The following is a 21,476-nucleotide window of genomic DNA, read 5'->3' on the forward strand; positions in this document are numbered from 1 at the left end:
CCACGGGGCGTGTGCTGCAGAGGGCCTGGATGGAGGCCCAGTGGGCAGTGGGCTGCCTTGCGAGGGACCCAGGGCCCAGGGCGCAGCACGCTTTGGAACAAGCAGCAGACGAGCCGGCCTCTCTCCCTGAGTGGCCAGCAGCCGGGGATTCTGGCACTGGCTGCCTTGACCTACTTAGTTGCTCGTGTGAACAGTTGTAGAGACTGCTTAGTGACTAATTCTTTTGACCCAGATGTGCTCTCAAGATGTCATTACGCCTTGCAGTGATCTCCAGCATCAGTCATCACCCTGTGCTTAGCAGAGATCTCAAACTGGCCACTGTCAGGCTAATAGACTGTCTTGAAAGTTATTATTAGTATCATTATTATTTTTTGTGTATCCTGGGGATGGAACCCAGGGGCATTCTACCTCTGAGATATACCCCCATCCCTATTTTATTTTTTACTTTGAAACAGGAACTCACTAAGTTGTGGAGGGCCTCACTAAATTGCCGAGGTGGGCCTCCAGCCTGTGATTCTTCTGTCTTAGCCTCCTAGGTACTGAGATTACAAGTATGTGCCACCATGCCAGCTAGTTATTAATTGAGTAGGATCTTGGTATTGTTGGGGTTTTTTGTTTTTTGTTTTTGTTTTTGGATGGGAGAGGGAGTATGATTCTCTATTTTTTCAATTATTCAACATAGTCAAAGTCCTTAATCAAAGTACCGAAGCCTCATTGCTTTACAGACAAAATAATTCATTTTGCAAATGACAAAAGCCCCTCATGTCGAAGGCTCTGGATTCCGGCCTTAGCAGAGGACACGTTGGGTGTGGAGAGGAGGGGTGCTATTGTCTTGTGCTGTTCTTACACTATCAACTTCCGCTAGCCAAGTGTGCTTTGTTCACACACCATTGCAGCATACAAGCTGCCCTCTTCCTGCTAAATTTCTACTACATGCAGGACCGTCAGTGCACATGTGAAAGCCACAGTTTTGAAAGTGCAGGGTGTTGGATTCTGTTTCGTGCAGGCCGGCTGCTCGTTCTTTTCGGTGCAGTTAAACTGGCTTCTGAATGGCCCCTTTCAGCTCCTGGGCCAGGCTGTCACTTCTCATTCCTCTGCCCCAGTGAGTCGTGCTGGCGACTTGGCAGGCATCGAGTGCGTGTCCTTACAGGCTGTCTTTTCTCCTTTCTGTTTAACTGTGCCTGTCCCCCAAGACTCTGCCTTTTCTCTACAGCCTTGGGACCTGAACTTCCATGTTGTTGTGCTATTTAAAAAGCGAGGGGACGGCCGGGCGTGGTGGCGCATGCTTGTAATCCCCGCACTTGGGAGGCGGAGACAGGAGAATCGCGCAGGTTCGAAGCCAGCAGCGCTGGCTTAAGAGACCCCGTTTCCAAATAAAAATATAAAATAGGTCTGGGAGTGTAGCCCGGAGGTAGAAGGGCTTCTAGGAACCCCAGTACCATTAAAAAATAATAATAATAAAGAATAAAAAATAGGGCTGGGCATGTAGCTCAGAGGTAGAATGCCCCTGGGTTCCTTCTCCAGTACTGTAAAAAAAAGAAAAAGAAAAAAGTCTATCAGTTTTGATTTGTCTGCCGTTTGCTTGTGGTTGGGATGAGGCTCTGCATTTTTGGCAAGAATATCACAGAAATGTGCCTTCTCGGTGCCACTTACCCATGGGTTCATGGTGTCAGTGTGTCCTCTGCTCTTGACATTAATTTCGATCACTTGGTAATGTTTGCTGTGTTCTCCAATGAAACGTTGCTATCTTTTCCTTTGTAATTAATCAGAACCTTAGAGGTCTGGGGGTGTAACTCATTGGTAGAGTGCCCGCCTAGCATGTTTAGAGCCCAGAGTTCCATCTCCAGCACTGCAAAAAATGTTAAGAATATAAATAGATACCTTGGGAAAGATGGTGTGGGAGGCTGCATCTGCTCACACTGCTGTGCACTAGTCTCGGCCTCTCTCAGTGGGTCTCACCTCCAGGAATACCATGGGGTTCAGATGCTGATTCACTTCCTTATTCTTCATTATTAACGAAATTTTTCTATAAAGAAGAGCTGGCTCGCAGGGCACAGTGGCACATGCCCATAATCCCAGCCACTCAGGAGGCTGAGGTAGAAGGGTCACAAGTTCCAGGATAAAAAAGAAAATAGCCGGGCGTGGTGGCGCACGCTTGTATTCCGGATGCTTGGGAGGCAGATACAGGAGGATTGCGCAGGTTCGAAGCCAGCCGTGCTGGCTTAAGAGACCCTGTTTCCAAATAAAAAAAAAAATATAAAAATAGCTCTGGGAGTGTAGCCCTGAGGTAGAAGGGTTTTCAGGAACCCCAGTACCACCAAAAAAAAAAAGAAAAGAAAAGAAAAATTTTCAAAATAAAAAAAAAGAAGACTGGGGGTGTAGCACAGTGGTAGAGCACCTGTGGGTTGAGTCCCCAAAAAATAGGTAATTGAATTAATAAATAAAAAGTAGAGAGCTGACTCTGCTCACACAGAGGCATGGCTACGGACTTTATCCTGTTACTATCTCGGGTTCAAATTGCAGCCACTAGGAACACCTCCAGTTGTCTCCTATGTCCTCTGAACACCCCCCCCCCCCACACACACACACCTTTTACAAACACTTCTTTGCTTTTGACACAAGATAGTTCAGGCTTATCTTGTACTTTTCTTGTCAACCTCTTCTCCTGGTGCCTGGCTCCTCTTATCAGAGAATGGCCTTGGAAATCAAGCACTGAGATCTGGGTGTGCTCTTTGGTGTCAGGGTGTCCTTACATCAAGGTCTTCTCAGCAGTACAACTAGGAAAACATGTCTTTGTGCCCATGCATATACATAAATCTGTGTTTCTAAGTCACACGTGAGTGTATATATTAAAAGCCCGAAGTCGGTGGGTGTGGTGGTGCACGCTTGTAATCCCAGCATTTGGGAGGCTGAGACAGGAGGATTGTAGTTCATGGACAGCCTCAGCTACTACTTTGAGGCCTTTTACAACTCGGTGAGACCTTGTTTCAAAATAAAGAGTAAAAATAGAGCTGGGGGTGTAGCTGAGAGGTAGAATGCACTTGGATTCCATCCCCAGTAACACACACACGCACGCACGCACACACGCACACGCACACACACACACGCCTTAAGTTTATATAATTCTTTGTTTTTGGTGCTGGGGATTAAACCCAGGGGCATTTTACCTCTGAGCTACAGCCACCCTCAGTTCTTTTTTCTTTTTTCTTTTTAGGTGGTCTCACTAAGTTGTAGGGAGCCTCACTTTAAGTTGCTGAGGCTGTAATCTCCTAACTGAAGTTAAACTTAAGTTGCTGAACCTGTAATCCTCCTGTCTCAACATTCCAGTACTGGGATTATACCTGGGGTGTGTGTGTGTGTGTGTGTGTGTGTGTGTGTTGTGTGTTACTGGGAATCAAACCCAGGCGTTCTCTGTCTGTGTCTGAGCTACATCCCAAGTCCTATTTTATTTTTCATTTTGAAACAGAGTATTGCTAAATTGTGATGTGCTGGCCTCAAATCTGAGATTCCTTCCTCAGCCCCCCCCCCAAAAAAAAAAGATAAAGAAGGCACGCGTTGTCTTTTCACGTGCTCCATCTGTCGCCCGCCGTGCGATCCCTTCCTGCCGTAGACGGCCGCCCTCCGAGCCTCACACCTGCCGTGTGCTGAGCAGGCGCTGGCCCGTGCTGCTCACAGGTGCAGCCTGCAAACTCTCTCCCGAGCTGCGCTGCCTTTACCTTTTCTGCCAGCGTGTGTCGGACCACCCCTTGCTGTGTTTGTCATCGTGCGTGATGTTTTCTGTGTCTTCAGTGTGGGGCAGTGTGAAGGTCTAAAGCAGTGTTTTGACTGCATCTGCTTCCTCTGAGCTACTGAGGTTGAGTGTATTTCCACGCAATTACTAGCCACGTACATTTTCTTTCTGTGGTTTGCACGTTTTAACTGTTTTCTTACCGATTTGAAAGAGTTCTTTGTACATGCTAGATATGTTCTCTCAACAAATATGTACTGGTCTCTCACTGGGCACTGCAGGCTCCACTGTAAGTGCTGGGGTGCCCGCAGCAAACGAGGGCTCTAATTCCACAAACCATATTCTGAAGAGGAAGTCGCGTTGCATCAAGGAAAATCTAATTACTAAGATGATGTAGATAGGCATTAGTAAGCGCTGTAGAAAACAGGCTGTGGTGAAGAGAGCACCCGAGGGGGTCACAGTGCCCTGGAGACCCCTCCCTGGTGCCTGCTGATCGCAGGTGGTCAAGGAGGCTTCTCGAGAAGGGGGCTGGGGCGAGTGATGCAAGGCCGCATGCCATGTCCAGAGGAGGTGACGGCAGGTGCTTTGGCCCGCGGCGGCCGTGAGTGAGTGAGGCAGCCAGGCCATCGTGGACGGGCGCGGCCACGTGGCTCTGAGGACACTGCTCTGGGCTTTGAGGCTGCGCTGGAAGGTTGAGGTAGTCTCCAGAGGCGGTGCCCGCAGCTCAGTGCCCTGCCCAGGCGGGGAAGTCAGGAGTCTTGCCCCAGGGGACGCGTGCATCAGGATTGCTGGGTTGTGGTTGTTTCAAGGCATAGGCCTTTTCTTTAATAAAGGAACATTTTCTGTTTCAGATTACCTAGGAACAGTACGCTTTGGGGTTATCACAAATAAACATCTTGCGAAACTGATATCCTTAGTACACTCTGGAAGTGTGTATTTACATAGACATTTCAACACATCGCTTGTAAGTATTTTGAAATTGCATTTGTATTAGTGCAGCAGTTCTTAACTTGTGCAGTCCAGACTCCTTTGAGGATTGGATGGAATCTATGCATATTCTCCCTAGGAGAGTCCACGTTATCTTACGTGCAGACCGAGAGCTCCTACAAGTCCTCCTGGAGCCCATATCCCCGGCGAAGATTCCATGCGTTCTAGGGCTCCCGAGCGTTCCATCTAGAAAGCCCTTGCTTATGTTCCTAGATCGCGCACAGCGTTCAGTTTTCCTTCTTAGGTGAAAGTGCAGAGTTCCCTCATTGGAGAATCGCCACTCGGGGCCCAGGTTCCCACAGGTCGAGCTTCCTTTGGGTGATGGGTGCTCTCTCTTCCTTTCGTGGAGAGCAACCCTGCGGCCCACCCTTCTCCTTAGCTGGTGTGGTGGGTTTCCCATGTGCTTGTGCTGTCACAAGGAAAGGAGGATGGCTGCTCCCCCGGACCCACGGCTTCCGTTGTCTTCTTTCCTCCCTGATTCCATTTGCTTTTTGGCGGGACGACTTCACTCGGCCATTCCCGAGCTTGGCCTGTGCCCTGCGCAGCTCTGCGCCTCTCCTCCAGCGGGTGTTCCTCCTCCTCACATCACCGAGAGTTTATTTTTCTTTAGTGTTTTCTGTTTCTCTGACATCATGGATGTCGCCAGTGGCTTTTAGGCCACGTGACCACCAATGTCCCTCGCACCCGGGCTCCCTGCTCCCAGGCAGGGCTGCGAGCCCTCTGCAGGCACCCTCACTCCCAGCCTCCCCCCTCTGCCTCTGCAGCCCAGATGCTGGGCTTTCCTTCTCACGCGCGTGCCCCAGAGCCCATGTGTCTGTTCTTAAACAGCCCTGCTTGCGGTAGTGCGCGAGTGTGTGCTCCATCTCTCACTGCCCACTCTGAGCGTCCCGCTGTGATGTCTCCGCTGCCGCCCTCGCTCCTGTGGCTCAGCTTCTCCTGTCTGATCTCGCTAGCTGTCACTCTCCTACGTCCTTCACTCCTAGCTTGCCTGTATCATGCGTGTATACAGTAAAGAGTGCTGAAAAAGAATTTCAAATGTATGGAGACTAAAAGGTACAGCCGTGAGGTGACACTGTAGAATAATATCAGTGGGTTGTTTAAACTGGGTAGTGTTTAAGGTCAATTGGCTTAGCAGTAGAATTCCTTTTACGAAGTAAAATATTGCTGGGATAGCCGGGTGTGGTGGTACACTTGTAATCCCTGCGCTTGGGAGGCAGAGACAGGAGGATCGCACAGGTTCAAAGCCAGCCTCGCTGGCTTAAGAAACCCTGTTTCCAAATAAAAATATAAAATAGGTCTGGGAGTGTAGCCCGGAGGTAAAAGGGTTTCTAGAAACCCCAGTGCCACCACCACCAAAAAAAAAAAATATATATATATACACACACACACACACACACATACATACATACATACATACATACATACATATATATATTGCTGAGATGGTATTTTAAAAAACTGAAGTATCCAGGCATGGTGGTTCATGCCCATAATCCAGTACTTGAGAGGCTGAGACAGGAGGTTTGCAAGTTTGAGGTCAGCCTCAACAACCTCATAAGACTCTGAGCAACCTAGTGAGACCTTGTTTCAAAACAAAAAATAAAAAGGGCTGGAGGTGTAGCTTGGAGGCAGAATGCCCAAGTTCAGTCCCCATAACACACACACACACACACACACACACACACACACACGTGGATATCTTCCTTGTGAGGTAATTTAAATCTCCATTTTGAGCTGGGCATGGTGGCACATGCTTGTAATCCCAGTATTTGGGAGGCTGAGCTACTTAGTGAGGCCCTCTGCAACTCAGACCCTATTTCAAAATAAAGAGTAAAAAATAGGGCTGGGGGTATAGCTCGGAGGTAGAATGCTTCTGGGTTCCATCTCCAGTACAGCAAATAGATAATAAATAAATCTCCATTTGGGGACATATCAAATATCTCATATTGTAAAACCCTGCAGAGCACCTTTTTGGAAATTCTGTTTGAAACCAGTGATTTACATCACTGTCTCTCATCCATTCACATGAAGTGTGATGTGGGCCTTGTGCATGTTCAGCTCATCGGAGTTCATTCACGTATCTGAGTCCCTGCTCGGTGCTGGTGCTGGGTCCTTCCCATCGCCACGGCTGCCTGTGGGTGAGGCAGACACCGCCTTTGCCTGGCAAAGGCCCCATCCCTGCTTCTGGGGAACCACGGTTGAAGCCCAGCAGACCCTTATCTCCAAGATTCCTCTCCTAGTAGGTCCGCCTGGCCCCTCTTAGCTCCCCAGGGCCGTTGCACAGCTCTGTGGCAGGGTGACAGGCGACACGGCCGCCAGCGGGCAGGAGAGCCGTTTGTGAATAGGTGAATCTGTAAGGGCGGGAGGCGAGTCCGGAGGTAGGAACGCCGCCTGCGCCCACGGCGCTTTCCGAGCACTTGAGGAACCGAGCCTGGAGACGCGGGCGGTGGAGGTGGCGCTCTGTCCCGCTCCTCTGCGCAGCGCAGCGTGGACGGGCCCTGGAGGACGGCGCCGCACTCAGCTCTCCTTTGTCCTCTGTGCGCCTGTCCTTCACAGGTTTTCCCCAGGGAGGTCACGAACTACACTGCCGAGAACATCTATAAGTGGGCCGCAGAAAACCGGGAGACGCTTTTTCGATGGCTGCGGCCCCACGGGGGCAAGAGTCTCCTGCTGAACAACGAGCTGAAGAAAGGACCGGCGCTTTTCCTGTTCTTCCCTTTCAACCCCTTGGCCGAGAATCACCCTTTAATAGACGAGGTGAGGGTCTGTGTGGACCAGGGCCCCCGAGGAGTGGGAGGACTCGCGGGCTCCGGCTGCTCCCTGCCACGTTTGCGGTGTCAGCCTGCAGCTGCTTGCTGCAAGCACGGCCTCCACTGCTCCCTGGCCTTCCTGCTCCTCTGCGTACTCAGGAGACCTGTGCCCAGGACAGGGACCCCGGCCTCGGCCATGTTTACGGGCAGTGGCTCGGGTCTGGGGTGAGGAGGGGAGGACATTGAAACCGCGCTCCTCCAGGGAAAGGCCAGACCTTCCTCTTCCTGAGGCGGCTGAGCGTGAGCTTCCCGTTTGGGACGAGCGAGCACAGGCCACTGTCACGGCGGGGAGGGGCAGCCGAGTGCCTTCCCGGCCACCCTCGGGACAGCAGGAGAGGGTGTGCGGCAGCAGCGACGCTGGGACGCTCGCCCTTCTCAGCCTCGCCCGTGCACAGATGCCAGGGAGGTTTTCAGAGCCGGCCCCAGGAGCCTGCCCGCCGCATTCCCTGCTTTCGGGCACTTGCTCTCTGGCGCGCTGATTTTATACTGGGTCACTTGGAGAGCAGCAACGACCAGCAGAGCCTGGGATTGCGCAGTTGCATTTACTGGACGTTTTGTTTTTTCTTTCCCGCAAGGATCCCCTAATTGGCCAAAACCAATTTCATATAGCCAGTGTGCCACAGGCCAGGCGGGCAGACACCGCTTCTCCCGCAGCGCTGCGGGAGGGCAGGGCCAGGGCCTCCTGCCGCCCACTCTGCACTCTGAGCACCTGAGCCTTTTGTAAAAGCTTCGTCCCCGCTGGGCCTGCGGAGTGAGCGCCCTGTCCTGGCCTAGGAAGAAGAGGGGACACCCGAGCAGTTCTGTTCCTTCCCCCATCGGAGAGAGCTGAATAGCAAAACTTCATTTCTTTAGAAACCTGTACTAGGAGGGCGCTTGAGCTGAGCCACTCCCTGTCTCGGCAGGAAGCCAGGGTTCTGGCCTGGGTGGTGGCTGTGGTTTTGCCTTCGCCCTCTCCCGTTCCCTCCGGAGTGCTCCTGCCTGAGTTGGGCCCGCCAGTATCCTGGGCCCTGGGTGTTGTGTGGCAGGAGCCCAGAAGCTCGTGAGCATGCTCCCCAGAGGGCCTGGGCCGCCGCGAGGACCCCTGCTCTAGCCCGGTGTTCTCGATGAGCACCGCCCTCATGTCCCCACCTCCTGCGCCTGCTCACAGGCCTTCTTTTGTCAGTTTTGTCTGTGGCTCTTTCCCTTGGGCTCCCACAGTTCCTGGGAGGTGTGTGGATTCCTTCAGCTTCAGCCTGTTTGACGTGGCTGAAAACCAGGCAGCTCCTCAAGCATGGTAAATTACATAGGCAGGCTCCACGGTGTCCACACTCCCCTTTGTTTGGGGGCCATTTGGCCAGTGATCATTGAACGCTGGGCTGGGAGCCCTGGAGAAAGTGCATACAGCAGTCGTGGTCCCCTGGTCCTAGGGAATGAGAGTCTGCTCAAAGCTCAAGGCGGGAGTCGGGCGTGGTGGCGCACGCTTGTGATCCCTGCACTTGAGAGGCTGAGACAGGAGGATCGCACAGGTTTGAAGCCAGCCTCAGCTACTTAATGAGGCTCTCAGCAACTTAGTGAGACCCTGTTTTCAAATAAAATATAAAATAGGTCTGGGAGTATAGCCTGGAGGTAGAAGGTCCCTGGGTTCCACCCCCAGTACCACCAAAAAAAAAAAAAAAAAAAATCAAGGGGACAGTAATCAGGCCCAGCGTCAGGAGGAATCGGAGCAGGGCAGCCACTGTCCCAGGAAGCTGGGGGTGTGTTGGAGATAGCCCTCAGGGCAGCCAGGGGACTGCTGGGCTGAGGACGGCCAAGGGAAGGAAAGGCAAGGGTGTGGGGGTAGCTGCAGTGGGTTAGGGTCCCGGGCGTCCATGATGACCAGGGAGGGCTCAGTTGGAAGGCCCTTGGTGGACAGGGCCTGGGTGCTTCTCTGAGGATTTTAGGGTGAACTGTAGCCATTCAAGTTCCACTGGTAGTGAAGAAAGGATCAGAACAGAAAGTTTTCCTGGCAGTAGACTTTCCAGAAAAGTAAATAGCAGTAAGCCCTGATGGGTGGTGGAGGTGGGGTGGCAGGTACACCCGTGCTGGACTGCTGAGACAGTGCCCAGTGGTGACATCCTCAGGCACCTGGGAGAACGGGGAACGGGTGTCATGCGTGCACAAGGCGAGTTGTAGAGGCTAGAAGGCTTTCAAGGCAGCCATATTTTCCCATCAGCACCGCAGGCCTCACTTGGGGCAGGAAGCTGAAGAATAACGGGGCATGTTAGAGTGAGGCCACCAGGACCGGGAGGCAGGCTAGGCCAGGACGTGAGCCAGCGAGGGACGGCGTGCCTCATGGGAGGGACATCGGGTAGAAGGGCCCACGTGGTGCCGCGCAAGCCCAGGAGCGGGTTGCTCGCCCACCCTGCGTGTACGCATGCACGCCGGAGCACAGGCCGCTGGCACCCAGTGCCCCGGGAGCCTCCGGAGCCCTCGTGGATAGCGCGGAGTGCGGCACACGGCTCGTTAATCAGAGGAAACGCTTCCTCAGCGCAGAGCCCGTGACTTGTTCCCACCACAGGCATTTCTTTGAGCCCTTGCACTGTGTGAATCTGGTAAACACAAGTGTGTTTGCATTCAAACTCGCAGATTTCTCTAATGAAGGAAAAGAGAAGGAAGCGTCTATGGCAAGAATGTTTTATTTTTGCCAAGTTTTCCGTAATCGTTCGAATGAATTAAATATCCAATGCTACACATAAAGGGCTGTAGCTTGAAGTGTGTTAGGTAACAGGGTTAGACGTGGAAAAGCCAGTTTGGTTCCTAGGAGAAAAGTAAGGAGGCCTCCCTCCTCGAGAGCATGGCTGTGTCTTAGGCGGAGCTAGCCTTTACATGGTTGCTTCCAGAGAGGACTTTTTGTTTGGTTTTTGTTTTTTGTAGTACTGGGGATTGAACCCAGGGGCATTCTACCTCCAAGCAATACCCCCAGTCCTTTTTATTTTTGTTTGGAGACAGGGTCTCCTGAGGTTGCTGGAAGCTTCACTAGGTTGCTTAAGCAGTCCTTGCATCTGCTGTCTTCCTGTCTCGGCCTCCCCAAGGACTGGGATTTCAAGCCTGTGCTACCTGTCCAGCCGTGAGAGAGATTAAGGAAAGAATCTAGGAACTTTGTTTTCCTTAATTAATGCTCTTCTCCTTGAACTTTCTGTAAAAGAGGACAGCAAGTCTTGAAGTTTCATGGTACTTGGGGTTGGTGGAGTAGCTGCCCCCGTGTGGCTGAGAACGAAGAGGCTGCTGGCCCCGGGGCGCAGCCGCTCTGGACCTCTTAGCACCGGTGCCAGCATGGCCTACTCCAGAAGCACTGAGACCTTTGTGTGGGGAAAACGGTAATTTAAACTCTGGTTTATCATCCAAAGTGACTATTTTTTGCCAAGAAATAATCAAACAACTTATTTTTTGGTACAAATACATATGTTTTGAGTTGACTCTCTAGATATTGTTTTAAAACTTTTTTTTAGGTAGAATTGGGCTCTTTAAATGATTTTCTGTGTATATGCACACAGTCATACACTCTTTGAGTGTGTTTGTGTGTATGTTACTGGGGATTGAATCCAGGGGCATTCTACCTCTGAGCTATACCTCTGAGGAGCCCTATTTCATTTTCAATTTTGAAATAGGGTCTCGTTAACCTACCAAGTACTGAAATTAAGCCTCCAAAGTACTGGGATTATGGGCATGTGGCACCATGCACAGGCTCATACGCTCTTTAATGAAACAAAATCCTGAGTGATTTACTACCTTTTAGCTAACTCCAGTGAGATTTGATTCAGATTAACACACTATTGTATTTTAGAGAGTAAATGCCTTTAGGTTATAACTCACTCCCCTTTCTCATAAACCCAGGGCTAAAGTTGGGGGTGGGGTAAAGGTACTCAGTTTGGGAATTGGGAAAAAGCATATATCCAAGTTGCCAGTCCTGACCCATGGGTAAATGGCCTGCCTCACCAAGGGAAGTGTGTGTCTCTCTGAGAGGCAGGGCATTCTTCAAGTGCTTGCTGAGGATAAATCAGATGTGGTTCCTTCCATGTGAAGATCCACTGGCCCATGGGGAAGAGGGCCATGGGCCTGGGAAGGTCCTGGGTCCTGCAGGCACAGCCACCAGTTCATCCCAGCAGTCCCACCCCTGTGGCAGTCTCAGGAATAGATAGGAGGAGGCAGTGTCCAGGCCTCTGCTCTGTTTTGGTGGTGCTGGGGATGGAACCCATGGGGATTCTACCCCCAAGCCACCCCCCACCCCTATTTTATTCTTCATCTGGTAACAGGGTCTCACTAAGTTGCAAAGGGCCTCACAGTTGCTGAGGCTGGTTGTGAACCTGCGGTCCTCCTGTCTCAACCTCCCAAGTACTGGGATTACAAGCATGCGCCACCATGCCCGGCTCTTTGGAGTTAACTCTATAAATACTGTTATAAAACTTTTTTTTTAGTTAGAATTGGGCTCTTTAAATGATTTTCTGTGTATATGCACACAGTCATACACTCTTTGAGTGTGTTTGTGTGTATGTTACTGGGGATTGAATCCAGGGGCATTCTACCTCTGAGCTATACCTCTGAGGAGCCCTATTTCATTTTTAATTTTGAAACAGGGTCTCATTAAGCTACCAAGTACTGAAATTAAGCCTCCCAAGCACTGGGATTATGGGCATGTGGCCATTATTTTTAAACACTGGAAGGGGCAGTGTGGAAGTTCAGTTCCAAAAGGGAGGCAGAATGGTTGTGGTCTGTGAGGATGAAGGACATGATTGCTGGCTCTGGGTGTGGGGAGGAGGGCTGCTGCACACTGCCCCAGTCAGCAGCTGCATTGGAGGCAGGCAGTGCTTACGCAGGAGGAATGAGGGCCCTGAGCACCTCACTTGGTTTAATTCCTCAGAGAAAGTGGGAGAGGAGGGCGGAGGCTGGGTTGTAGGGAGACGCCTCGGTCAGCTTCTCACTGGTCTGACCACACACAACTTAGAGGAAGGGGGATTTATTTGCTCACAGTTTGGGAGATTTCAGAGGTTCAGGCCATGTCAGGTGTATCTGCAGAGCTCAGGCCTGGTGACAGGAAGCAGAAAGAAGGAGAGGGCCAGGGCTCTGCTCTCATATCTGGAGACTGGAAGCAGGAGAGGGATCAGGGGAGCAGAGAACTTAAGCAGTTCTCAAGGCCACACCCCCAGGCCCTCCTTGGCAACCAAGCCCCGCCCCCAACATGGCTGCCTTGGCTGCCTGGGCTCCCGAGGTCTTGGGATCCAGACCATTACAGGAGGTGAGATGAGTGAGTGTGGTTTGGAACGGGCTACATTGGTTGTCACCTGTGAGACACGAGTCCATGTGGAAATGAGTATGTTAAAATACTTTGATCTACTCCTTCTTAGACTTCTTAATTAAGATATAGAACAAAGACAACATGGAGGAGTTTTCAGGGTATAAAGAAAAGTGCACTCAACTGGGAGTTGGGAGATTTAAGTTGTGTTCCCTTCTTTGACAGCTGGACATGAGTCCTGGGCTGAGCCACATTTCTCCCCTTCATTCTTTCACAATGGGCTCAGACATCTCTGAGACTGCTCTGTCTCAGAAAGTGGATCCTTGCGTGTTCATGGAGTGAAGGGTTGTAAAAGATACCTGGCCTGTGTTAGTAGATTTGGTGACTGCATGCACCCTGCGGCAGGCCTTCTGGCTGGGGCGCCCGCTGTCTCAGATGAGAGTCTTTCTAGGCAGGACGACTGTGGGATGTGTCCCCCAGAAGCCTCTGCCTCTCAGCAGCTCTGCTCTGTCTTCCAGATCACCGAAGTGGCCTTGGAGTACAATAACTGTCACGGGGACCAGGTGGTGGAGCGCCTCCTCCAGCACCTCCGGCGGGTTGACACTCCGGGCTTCCAGTCCCTGGCGCCTGAGCCCGCGTCCTTGCTGCCGGAAGCCCCGCTGACGGCAGTGCCCCCCTGCTGCAACACCGTGGTGCTGCCCCAGGGGCACACTTTCTCCAGGACCCACAATGTCTGTGAGCTGTGCGTCAACCAGACGGCAGGGGGCGTGAGGCCGGACTCCGTCAGCGTGCCGCAGTGCAGCTTCTTCGAGATGGCAGCAGCACTGGATTCCTTCTACCTCAAGGAGCAGACCTTTTATCAGGTGGCATCGGACAGCATAGAATGCAGCAATTTTTTAACTTCCTATAGCCCTTTCAGCTACTATACTGCATGTTGCAGGACCATACACAGGGGCGTGGTGAGCTTCATGGATTCTGAACAGGATGTCTTTGAAGCCCCGGCCACCGCGTTCTCCTCCCTGGAGAAGCAATGCGAGGTGGCGGCTCCGGGCTCCCTTCCTCACATTGAGGAGAACAGGTATCTCTTTCCTGAAGTGGGCGTGACTAGCACAGCCTTCACAGGCCTCAGCTGCAGGACCAACAAGACCCTGAACATCTACCTTTTGGATTCCAATTTATTTTGGTTATATGCAGAGAGACTGGGTGCTCCGAGCTCCTCTCCTTTGAAAGAATTTGCCACAATTGTTGACGTGAAAGAAGAGTCCCACTACATCTTGGATCCGGAGCAAGCGCTCATGAAACTCACCCTAGGTATTGAGGGTGGAGCACTTTCCCAAGCGTAATAAGTTCTGCTTAACTCAAGTAACTGGGATTGTTAAGTCTCAACATGCTTGATTGTGGGGTGATTTCAGCTCCGTAGCTCATTTTAAATATTTAGAGAGTTGATCATGAGTCATTATCTATAGGTCATCATTTTAAAAGAAGCTAATTTTGTCTCTTATATGGAATAGAAACTTCATACTTCCATATTTTGGAAAAGTTTATCAGTCCATGGTGTCAGAGCTCAGCTCTCTGGATAGCAATTCCTGTCACATTTTTAAAGCAGAGCGAGCTGTAGGCAGTGGGCCTGGCTCCTCTCGGCCAGGGGAGTGGCAGGGAGGAGCACTGCCCTGGGCCGCCCGGGCGATGGTTTTCTGCCTCCCTTCTGGCCTCCCTTGCTGCTCTCACCTTGGTGCCTAGATGGTAAAGAGCAGGGGCCAAGTGCAGGAAGCAGATGTCCACTGCAGACTGGTATGACCCACTGGGAGGTTAAGGCTCCATCATGGGAAAGCATCCCAGAACTTTCCTCAGGGCAGCAGCAGCAGAGGGCCCACACAGCCCTGTTGCCAGGTCTTACCGGAGCCCCTGCGTACACAAGAGGAAGCAGAAATTCAAAAGCCTGTCAGTTCAGTATTTGCCAAACAGAGAAAGGAGAAATTTGATAGGAAAGGAAACTTTATTTTCAAGGGAGTGTGTATGTGTATGTATGGTACTGAGACTTGAACCCAAGGGCATTCTATTTCCAAGCTATACCCCCAGCCCTATTTTGTTTTTATTTTGAGACTGGGTCTTGCTAAGGTGCTGAGGGCCTCACTGAATTGCTGAGGCTGTCCTGAACCTGTGTTCTTCTTGCTTCAGCCTCCCCGGGTGCTGAGATTACAGGCTTGTGCCGCCACACCTAGCTTTGTTTTCACGTTGACAGAGTGTGAGAGCCAGAGCAGCTTTACAGCCCCTGGATACTCTTTCTTTTAGCTGTCTCCAGTCCAGATGAAATGTGTCTTAGAGTAGGCCCGTATGTGAAAGCACTTTTTGTAAATGTTGGTTTCTCTACTTCAAATTATATCTTATAATTATGAGAGTTTCTCAGTGCTTAAAAGAGCCCTGTGACCAGTCACTATGGAGGACGGGATCTTCAAGAATACAGATTACTCCAAACTCGTGTTTGTAAGAGTATTTTGGTGTATTGGGTTTTCTTAAAAATAAACTTTTTTATTTTGTGGTACTGGGGATTGAACCCAGGGACATTCTACCTTTGAGCTATACTCCTAGCCCTATTTTATTCTTAATTTTGAAACAGGGTCTCACTAAGTTGCGGAGGGCCTCACTTAGGGGCGGAGGGCCTCACTAAGTGGCTGAGGCTGGCCATGAACCTGTAATCTTCCTGTCTCAGCTTCCCAAGTACTGGGATTACAATCGTGTGTCACCATGCCCAGCTAAGCATTTTTTTTTTTTTTTCCAGGTCTGGGGATGGAACCCAGGGGCATTCAACCTTTGAGCTACACCCCCTGCCCTATTTTTTCTTTATTTTGAAACAGGGTCTCACTAAGTTGCGGAGGGCCTCACTAAATAGCTGGGCCTGTCCTCGAATTGCAATCCTCCAGTGTCAGCCTCCCAAATGCTGGGATTACAAGCGTGCACCACCACACCCAGCTAAGCTTGTATTTTATTTTATTTATTTATTTTTGCGGGTCTGGGGATGGAACCCAGGGGCATTTTACCTCAAAGCTACACCCCCTGCCCTAATTTTTGAAACCAAGTCTCACTGAGTTGCGGAGGGCCTCACTAAGTAGCTGAGGCTGTCCGCGAACCGCGATCCTCCGGTCTCAGCCTCCCTAATGGTGGGATTACAAGCGTGTGCCACCACTCCCGGCTAAGCTTGTATCTTTTTTTTTTTTTTTTTTTTCTGGTAGTCTACCTCCGGGCTACACTCCCAGACCTATTTTTTATATTTTTTACTTGGAAACAGGGTCTCTTAAGCCAGCGGGGCTGGCTTCGAACCTGTGTGATCCTCCTGTCTCTGCCTCCCAAGTGCAGGGATTACAAGCGTGCACCACCACACCCGGCTAAGCTTGTGTTTTTTAAAGAGAGTATTGATGGAATTTTCCTGAATCTGATTAGTCATACTCAGGTGTTTGATGAGCTTATAATATGTTTACTTTGAATTTAAGGGTTATCTGAAAAAAGCCTTCAGATTTTAGTCCATCTTCTGGATCCACTCTGGATTCCTCAGCTCAGCTATTCTTTGTCCTGTCGCTGGTGACCGTTCTTAGGGTCCTTGTGAAGCAAATCATGTACTGAAGACTCTGTCGGCTTAGAGTTGGCTTCTCAGGCCAGCTGTCTCCAGGGCACTTTTAGAATTTAGGCTGCATTCAGGTTAGGAAATAATTCTTGGTTTTATGTTCCAGCAACATAGCCAACCAGTGTTACTCAGACATGAGAATGAAGCATCGTTAGTTCACAGGACATTCTTCCCTTCCCCCTCCTCCTGCAGAATGCGTCATCATCCATTAGGACCTCAAAGGAGGTGGCTAGAAGAAAGGGAAGTGAGACTGAGAGCCCGCCTCAGCTAGGTGGAGGACCCCAGGGGGTGGCCCTGTGGGTAGGGCGACTGCCAGCTCCAGCTGGGGCTCTGCTTATTTGTGGGGTTTACTTATGTATTTTTCACTACTTAGAAGTGAGTTTATTTTTACTTTTTGTGTATGTTTGGAACTCGGAGGCATTCTACTTCTGAGCTATACTTCCAACCCTATTTTTTATTCTTTATTTTTAAACAGGGCCTCACTACTTGTGGAGGACCTCACTAAACTGCTGAGGCTGGCTGTGAACCTGAGAGCCTCCTGGTCTCAGCCTTCCAAGTACTGGGATTACAAGCGTATGCCACCCTAACCTTTTAAGAAGGAAGCCTGAAGATTTTTTTCCCCCCCCTTGGTGGTACTGGGGATGGGCTACACTCCCAGACCTATTTTATATTTTATTTGGAAACAGGGTGTCTCAAGCTTCAACCTGCACGATCTCCTGTCTCCGCCTCCCAAGCGCGAGGATTACAAGCATGTGCCACCACGCCGGGCCAAACCTGGAGAATTTTAATGGAACAGAAGGCCTTGGCTCCCTGTCCCATGAATGCGTGCTCTGCACCTGCCGTATCACTGTGCTGTGCAGTGTGAATTTGTTGCTAGGCTTGAAGGTCTCAGCATCATGGGTGCAATCTCTCGAGAAGGGCGGCATGTTGATGGTGTACGCATTATCACCTGGTGCACATTTGCAGGCCAGTACTAGTAGAAAAGAGCGGGATAGGGTTCCCAGTCCAGAAGTATGAAAGCTTCCAGGACTACGGGTGTTCTGTCATCTGCAGGACTGCCTGCCTGCCACGTTAGTACCACTGGGCTAAGCCTGCTGCCACCCTGGGCGGCTTCGTGCAAGGGGTTGGTTACACTGAAGTGTTAAAAATGTAAGCAGGGGAAGTCACTGCACTTTTTAAGATGTAGAGTTGTTTAGAGTAGGCCAGCTACTCTCCTCGTACCTGGAGAAGAGTTGATCTCATTTTCTGTTTTTATTTCTAGAGTCTTTTATTCAAAACTTCAGCATTCTCTACAGCCCCTTGAAAAGGCACCTCATTGGCAGTGGTCCTGCCCAGTTCCCTTCTCAGCATTTCATCGCTGAAGTAACCACAGACACCTTCTGGGAGGTCGTCCTTCAGAGACAGGTGTGGAGCCACGAGGGGCAGAGCCGCGCTGTCATCGCTGCCGGGATGATTTTCAAAGCTGCGGTTATCGGGGTGAACAGTTGGTGTTCCACGTACAGAAACGTAGCCACATGACAGTCTGGCAGTCTAGTGGAGGAACATGAGTGAATCACAGGGCAATTTTCGAATTGCAGAAAGTCCTTAAGAAAGCACAGAACTTGAGGAGATCTCAAAATGAGAATTTCCCTTTACCTTCTGCATCGGGCGTGGCGTTGACTGGATTTGGGCTGGAAGCTAAGCACAGCTGCAGGGAAGTGAGGGTGCTCCTTCCAGTGCGAGTAACAGTCTTCCTCCCCACAGGACGTCTTGTTGCTCTATTACGCACCGTGGTGTGGCTTCTGTCCATCCCTCAATCACATCTTTATCCAGCTAGCGCGTCTCCTGCCAGTGGACACGTTTACCGTGGCGAGGTAAGAAAGCTGGGGCAGTGCCTGGGCAGTGTGCTGTCCTCCCTACTTCTCAGTGCACCTGCGGTGTGCGAGGCCCTGCCTGTTGATCCTGGCTAAGGTCTGGCGTTGAGTGTCGGGCTGAAGGTGTGAGCAAAGCCTCCTTCAAACCTTTTTCCTGGTGACTTCTGGGTGTTCCATAGTGGTGAATGCTGATTGGATTCATTGGTGGGCAGGTACGTGTGCGTGTGAGTGTGCGTTAGTTACTGGGTCTCAAACCCAGGACCTTATGCTTGCCCCGCAAACATTCTTATTACTGAGCCAGATCCCCAGAACTTTCTTTTTTAAAGAAGACTCAAGGCTGGGTATGATGTGCATGCCTGTCATCCCAGGATTTGAGAGGCTGAGGCAGGAGGATTGCCGATTCCCGGCCAGCCTCAACAACTTAGTGAGATTCTCAGCAACCTAGTGAGGCTCTGCTTCAAAATAAAAAATAAAATAGGGCTTGGAGTTTAGCTCAGAGGTAGAATGCCCCAAGTTCAATCTCTAGTACCACAAAATAGAGAAAATTTTGTTTGTTTGTTTATTTATTGTGGGTCTGGGGGATGGAACCCAGGGACATTTGACCTCCAAGCTACACCCTCTCCCCGGTTTTTTATTCTTTATTTTGAACCAGGGTCTCTCTGAGTTGCAGAGGGCCTCACTAAGTACCTGAGGCTGTCTGCGAACTGCAATTCTCTGGTCTCAGCCTCCCAAATGCTGGGATTACAAGCGTGCGCCACCACGCCCAACTTTGTTTATTTATTTATAAAGAAGGTTCAAATACAGAGTTTTTAGATGAAATAGCAGTTTTGGTCAGGGTTGTTTAGATTTAAGCTATGTCTTCTCCACTGTTTAAAAAGAAAAGAAAAGAAAAGAAAAGAAAAACCTTCCAGATAGACCTGAGTCTGAGACAGGAGAAGTGCAGGTTTGAGGTCAGCTTTAGCAACTTAGCGAGACCTTGTTTCACAATAAAAAATAAGGCTGAGATTGTAGCTCAGAGGTCAAATTAGGTAGAATGCTCCTGGGTTCAAAACCTAGTAATGTGCACGTGCAGTCGTGCACGTGCACGTGCACACACACACACACACACACACACACACACACGTGTGTGCGCCTACATATTGTTATTGTTATATATTAGTCCTTTTGAGAGATGGAAACTTCTCAGCATAGAAGCAGTTGGAAGCATGAAGATGCATAGATTCCATCAGAAGTTTGTAGAGGAAAGCAGGCTTGAGCAGAGGACCTTGAGTACCCGTTTCGTGGCGCACAGTCAGTAACAGAGCCAAGTCTGCAGAGCGGCTGGCTGCAGCTTGATCAACCCGTCACCTGATCCTCAGCACTCAGGGATGCCGCTGTCACCATCACTTTCTTCCCATTGATGAGGGACGCGAGGCGGGGGGCGCAGCGCGTCGGGGAGGGCGCAGAAGCAGGTGCTTTGTACTCGGTTAAGGTGGTGCGAGGACAGGCAGGAGGGGCTCCAGTGTGACTGGGACGGGGCAGGTATCTGTAAGAGGACAGAGTGAGTGGGGAAATTATAACCTAGTAAGTACAAACTAAAGCCTGACCAAGTGTCTCTACGCTTGCTAAATTAATAAATGTTTTAAGTGACAGGGTACTGTGTTGGTAAAATAAAGTGCAATCAGCGCAGTCAGATGTAGCTAATGGAGTGAGTAAATTGGCGTAATCCTTTGGAAATAATTTTGGCAACATTTGCAAGAAATCACAAAGAGAGTTCTCTATTTCTGGCCCAGTTAGCTTCTCTCTGAGGAACCAGGGAAGAGAAATCCCAGAAAAGCACGGCTGGCTTTATGGCATTGCCTGTGCCAGCAGTAGAGGGGCCAGTTGCGTTGTTGTGTTGGCCCCGGGTGGGATTCAGTAGAGGGCCAGTCGCATTGGCCCTGGGTGGGACTATTTTCTGTGTTTTATACAATTAGTTGGTAAGAATAGAGTGAGATTTATGACTGCTACTACATAAACTTACAGACCAAGCCTGAACAAGAACCCCAGAACCCCAGAAAGGAGCTCAGTGGAATTCCAAGTGGTTTTTTTTTTTTTTTTTTTTTTGGTGGTACTGGGGTTCCTGGAAGCCCTTCTACCTCCGGGCTACACTCCCAGACCTACTTTTACATTTTTATTTGGAAACAGGGTCTCCTAAGCCAGCGCGCGCCGCTGGCTTCGAACCTGCACGATCCTCCTGTCTCCTCCTCCTGTCTCCGCCTCCCAAGCGCGGAGATTACAAGCGTGCGCCACCACGCCCGGCTCCAAGTGGGTTATTACAGTATTTTTCTTTTAATTCCAGTTTGCTTTCATGGGTGGAGGTGGGAGGGTGGTGCCGAAGGCCAATTCAGTCCACTCGGGGCACGAGTCCACTCGCGGTCGAGAATCTCAGTAAAGATGGGGAAGGACGGAGTGAAATACTGCAGCCTCTTATCTGCAGCGATTCTTTCCCTTCTAGGGACTAAATTTCTTTAAGTCCCTAGTGACGGCGCTCTTGGAAAGAATCTGATATGGACAAGAGCCTTTTGAGCTAATGACACTTTATTACAAGAACCCCGAAAAATTTATACCCTTCACCAGTAAAGCTAATAATAAGAGAAAAGGAAGCGAATGCAATCACTGTGAAACAATAGTGAATGACATGTAAACAAAGGTAAAAAAACTAGTCCGGCTTTCAGCTGGCTTTTGGCTTTCAAGAGATTAACTCCGGATCTTCTCCGGATCTTGCAGACAAGCAGTTCCAAAGGGCAATCTTCCAGAAGAAATGGGCATACCCAAGGCTTGGAGGCTTTTCAGGGAATCCTCTTTAACTTTCTTGGAACTTTCCATCTTTTGGGCTCAGTCCATATGGCAGGCGTGGGGGGATGTGGCGATTCAGGTGGATGTGATAAAAAGTTCTTCCAGGTGTTGCCGCCTTGCCCTCTAAAATCTGAAATCTTAAGCAAACTCACAACACAGTTTGGCAGACAAACACCAAAATACCATGTAGTATTTAGATTTAGTTGTCAGATATACTTCCTTAGCTGTGAAACACTTTTCCCCAAACGATAGGCTTATTAGAAACCTATTCATCTTATAAATAATCCATATTTCTGTCCCAGGCCCTTTGCAATATCCTTTCCTGGGCCATGTGGCGCCCCTCCCATCTCGGGCAGGGCTCATACTGGGTGTAAAGGTCAAGAATCTTCCTAGCCTTCAGCTCCATTGTATTGGG

General features: G+C 50.2%; 1 protein-coding gene across 1 annotated transcript in view; it reads left to right on the forward strand.

The window, feature by feature from the left end:
- Positions 1-21,476, forward strand: part of TXNDC11 (thioredoxin domain containing 11) — a gene marked incomplete at both ends in the record, with an annotated part of 70,564 nt that overhangs the window by 41,731 nt on the left and 7,357 nt on the right. The window contains 5 exon segments of the mRNA XM_080703443.1: positions 4,579-4,691; positions 7,271-7,471; positions 13,291-14,083; positions 17,653-17,795; positions 18,135-18,244. Of these exon segments, the coding sequence (XP_080559569.1) occupies positions 4,579-4,691; positions 7,271-7,471; positions 13,291-14,083; positions 17,653-17,795; positions 18,135-18,244 (1,360 nt within the window).

The sequence above is a fragment of the Muscardinus avellanarius genome, assembly GCF_963383645.1.
Source record: "Muscardinus avellanarius genome assembly, chromosome: 10".
Lineage (NCBI taxonomy): Eukaryota > Metazoa > Chordata > Mammalia > Rodentia > Gliridae > Muscardinus > Muscardinus avellanarius.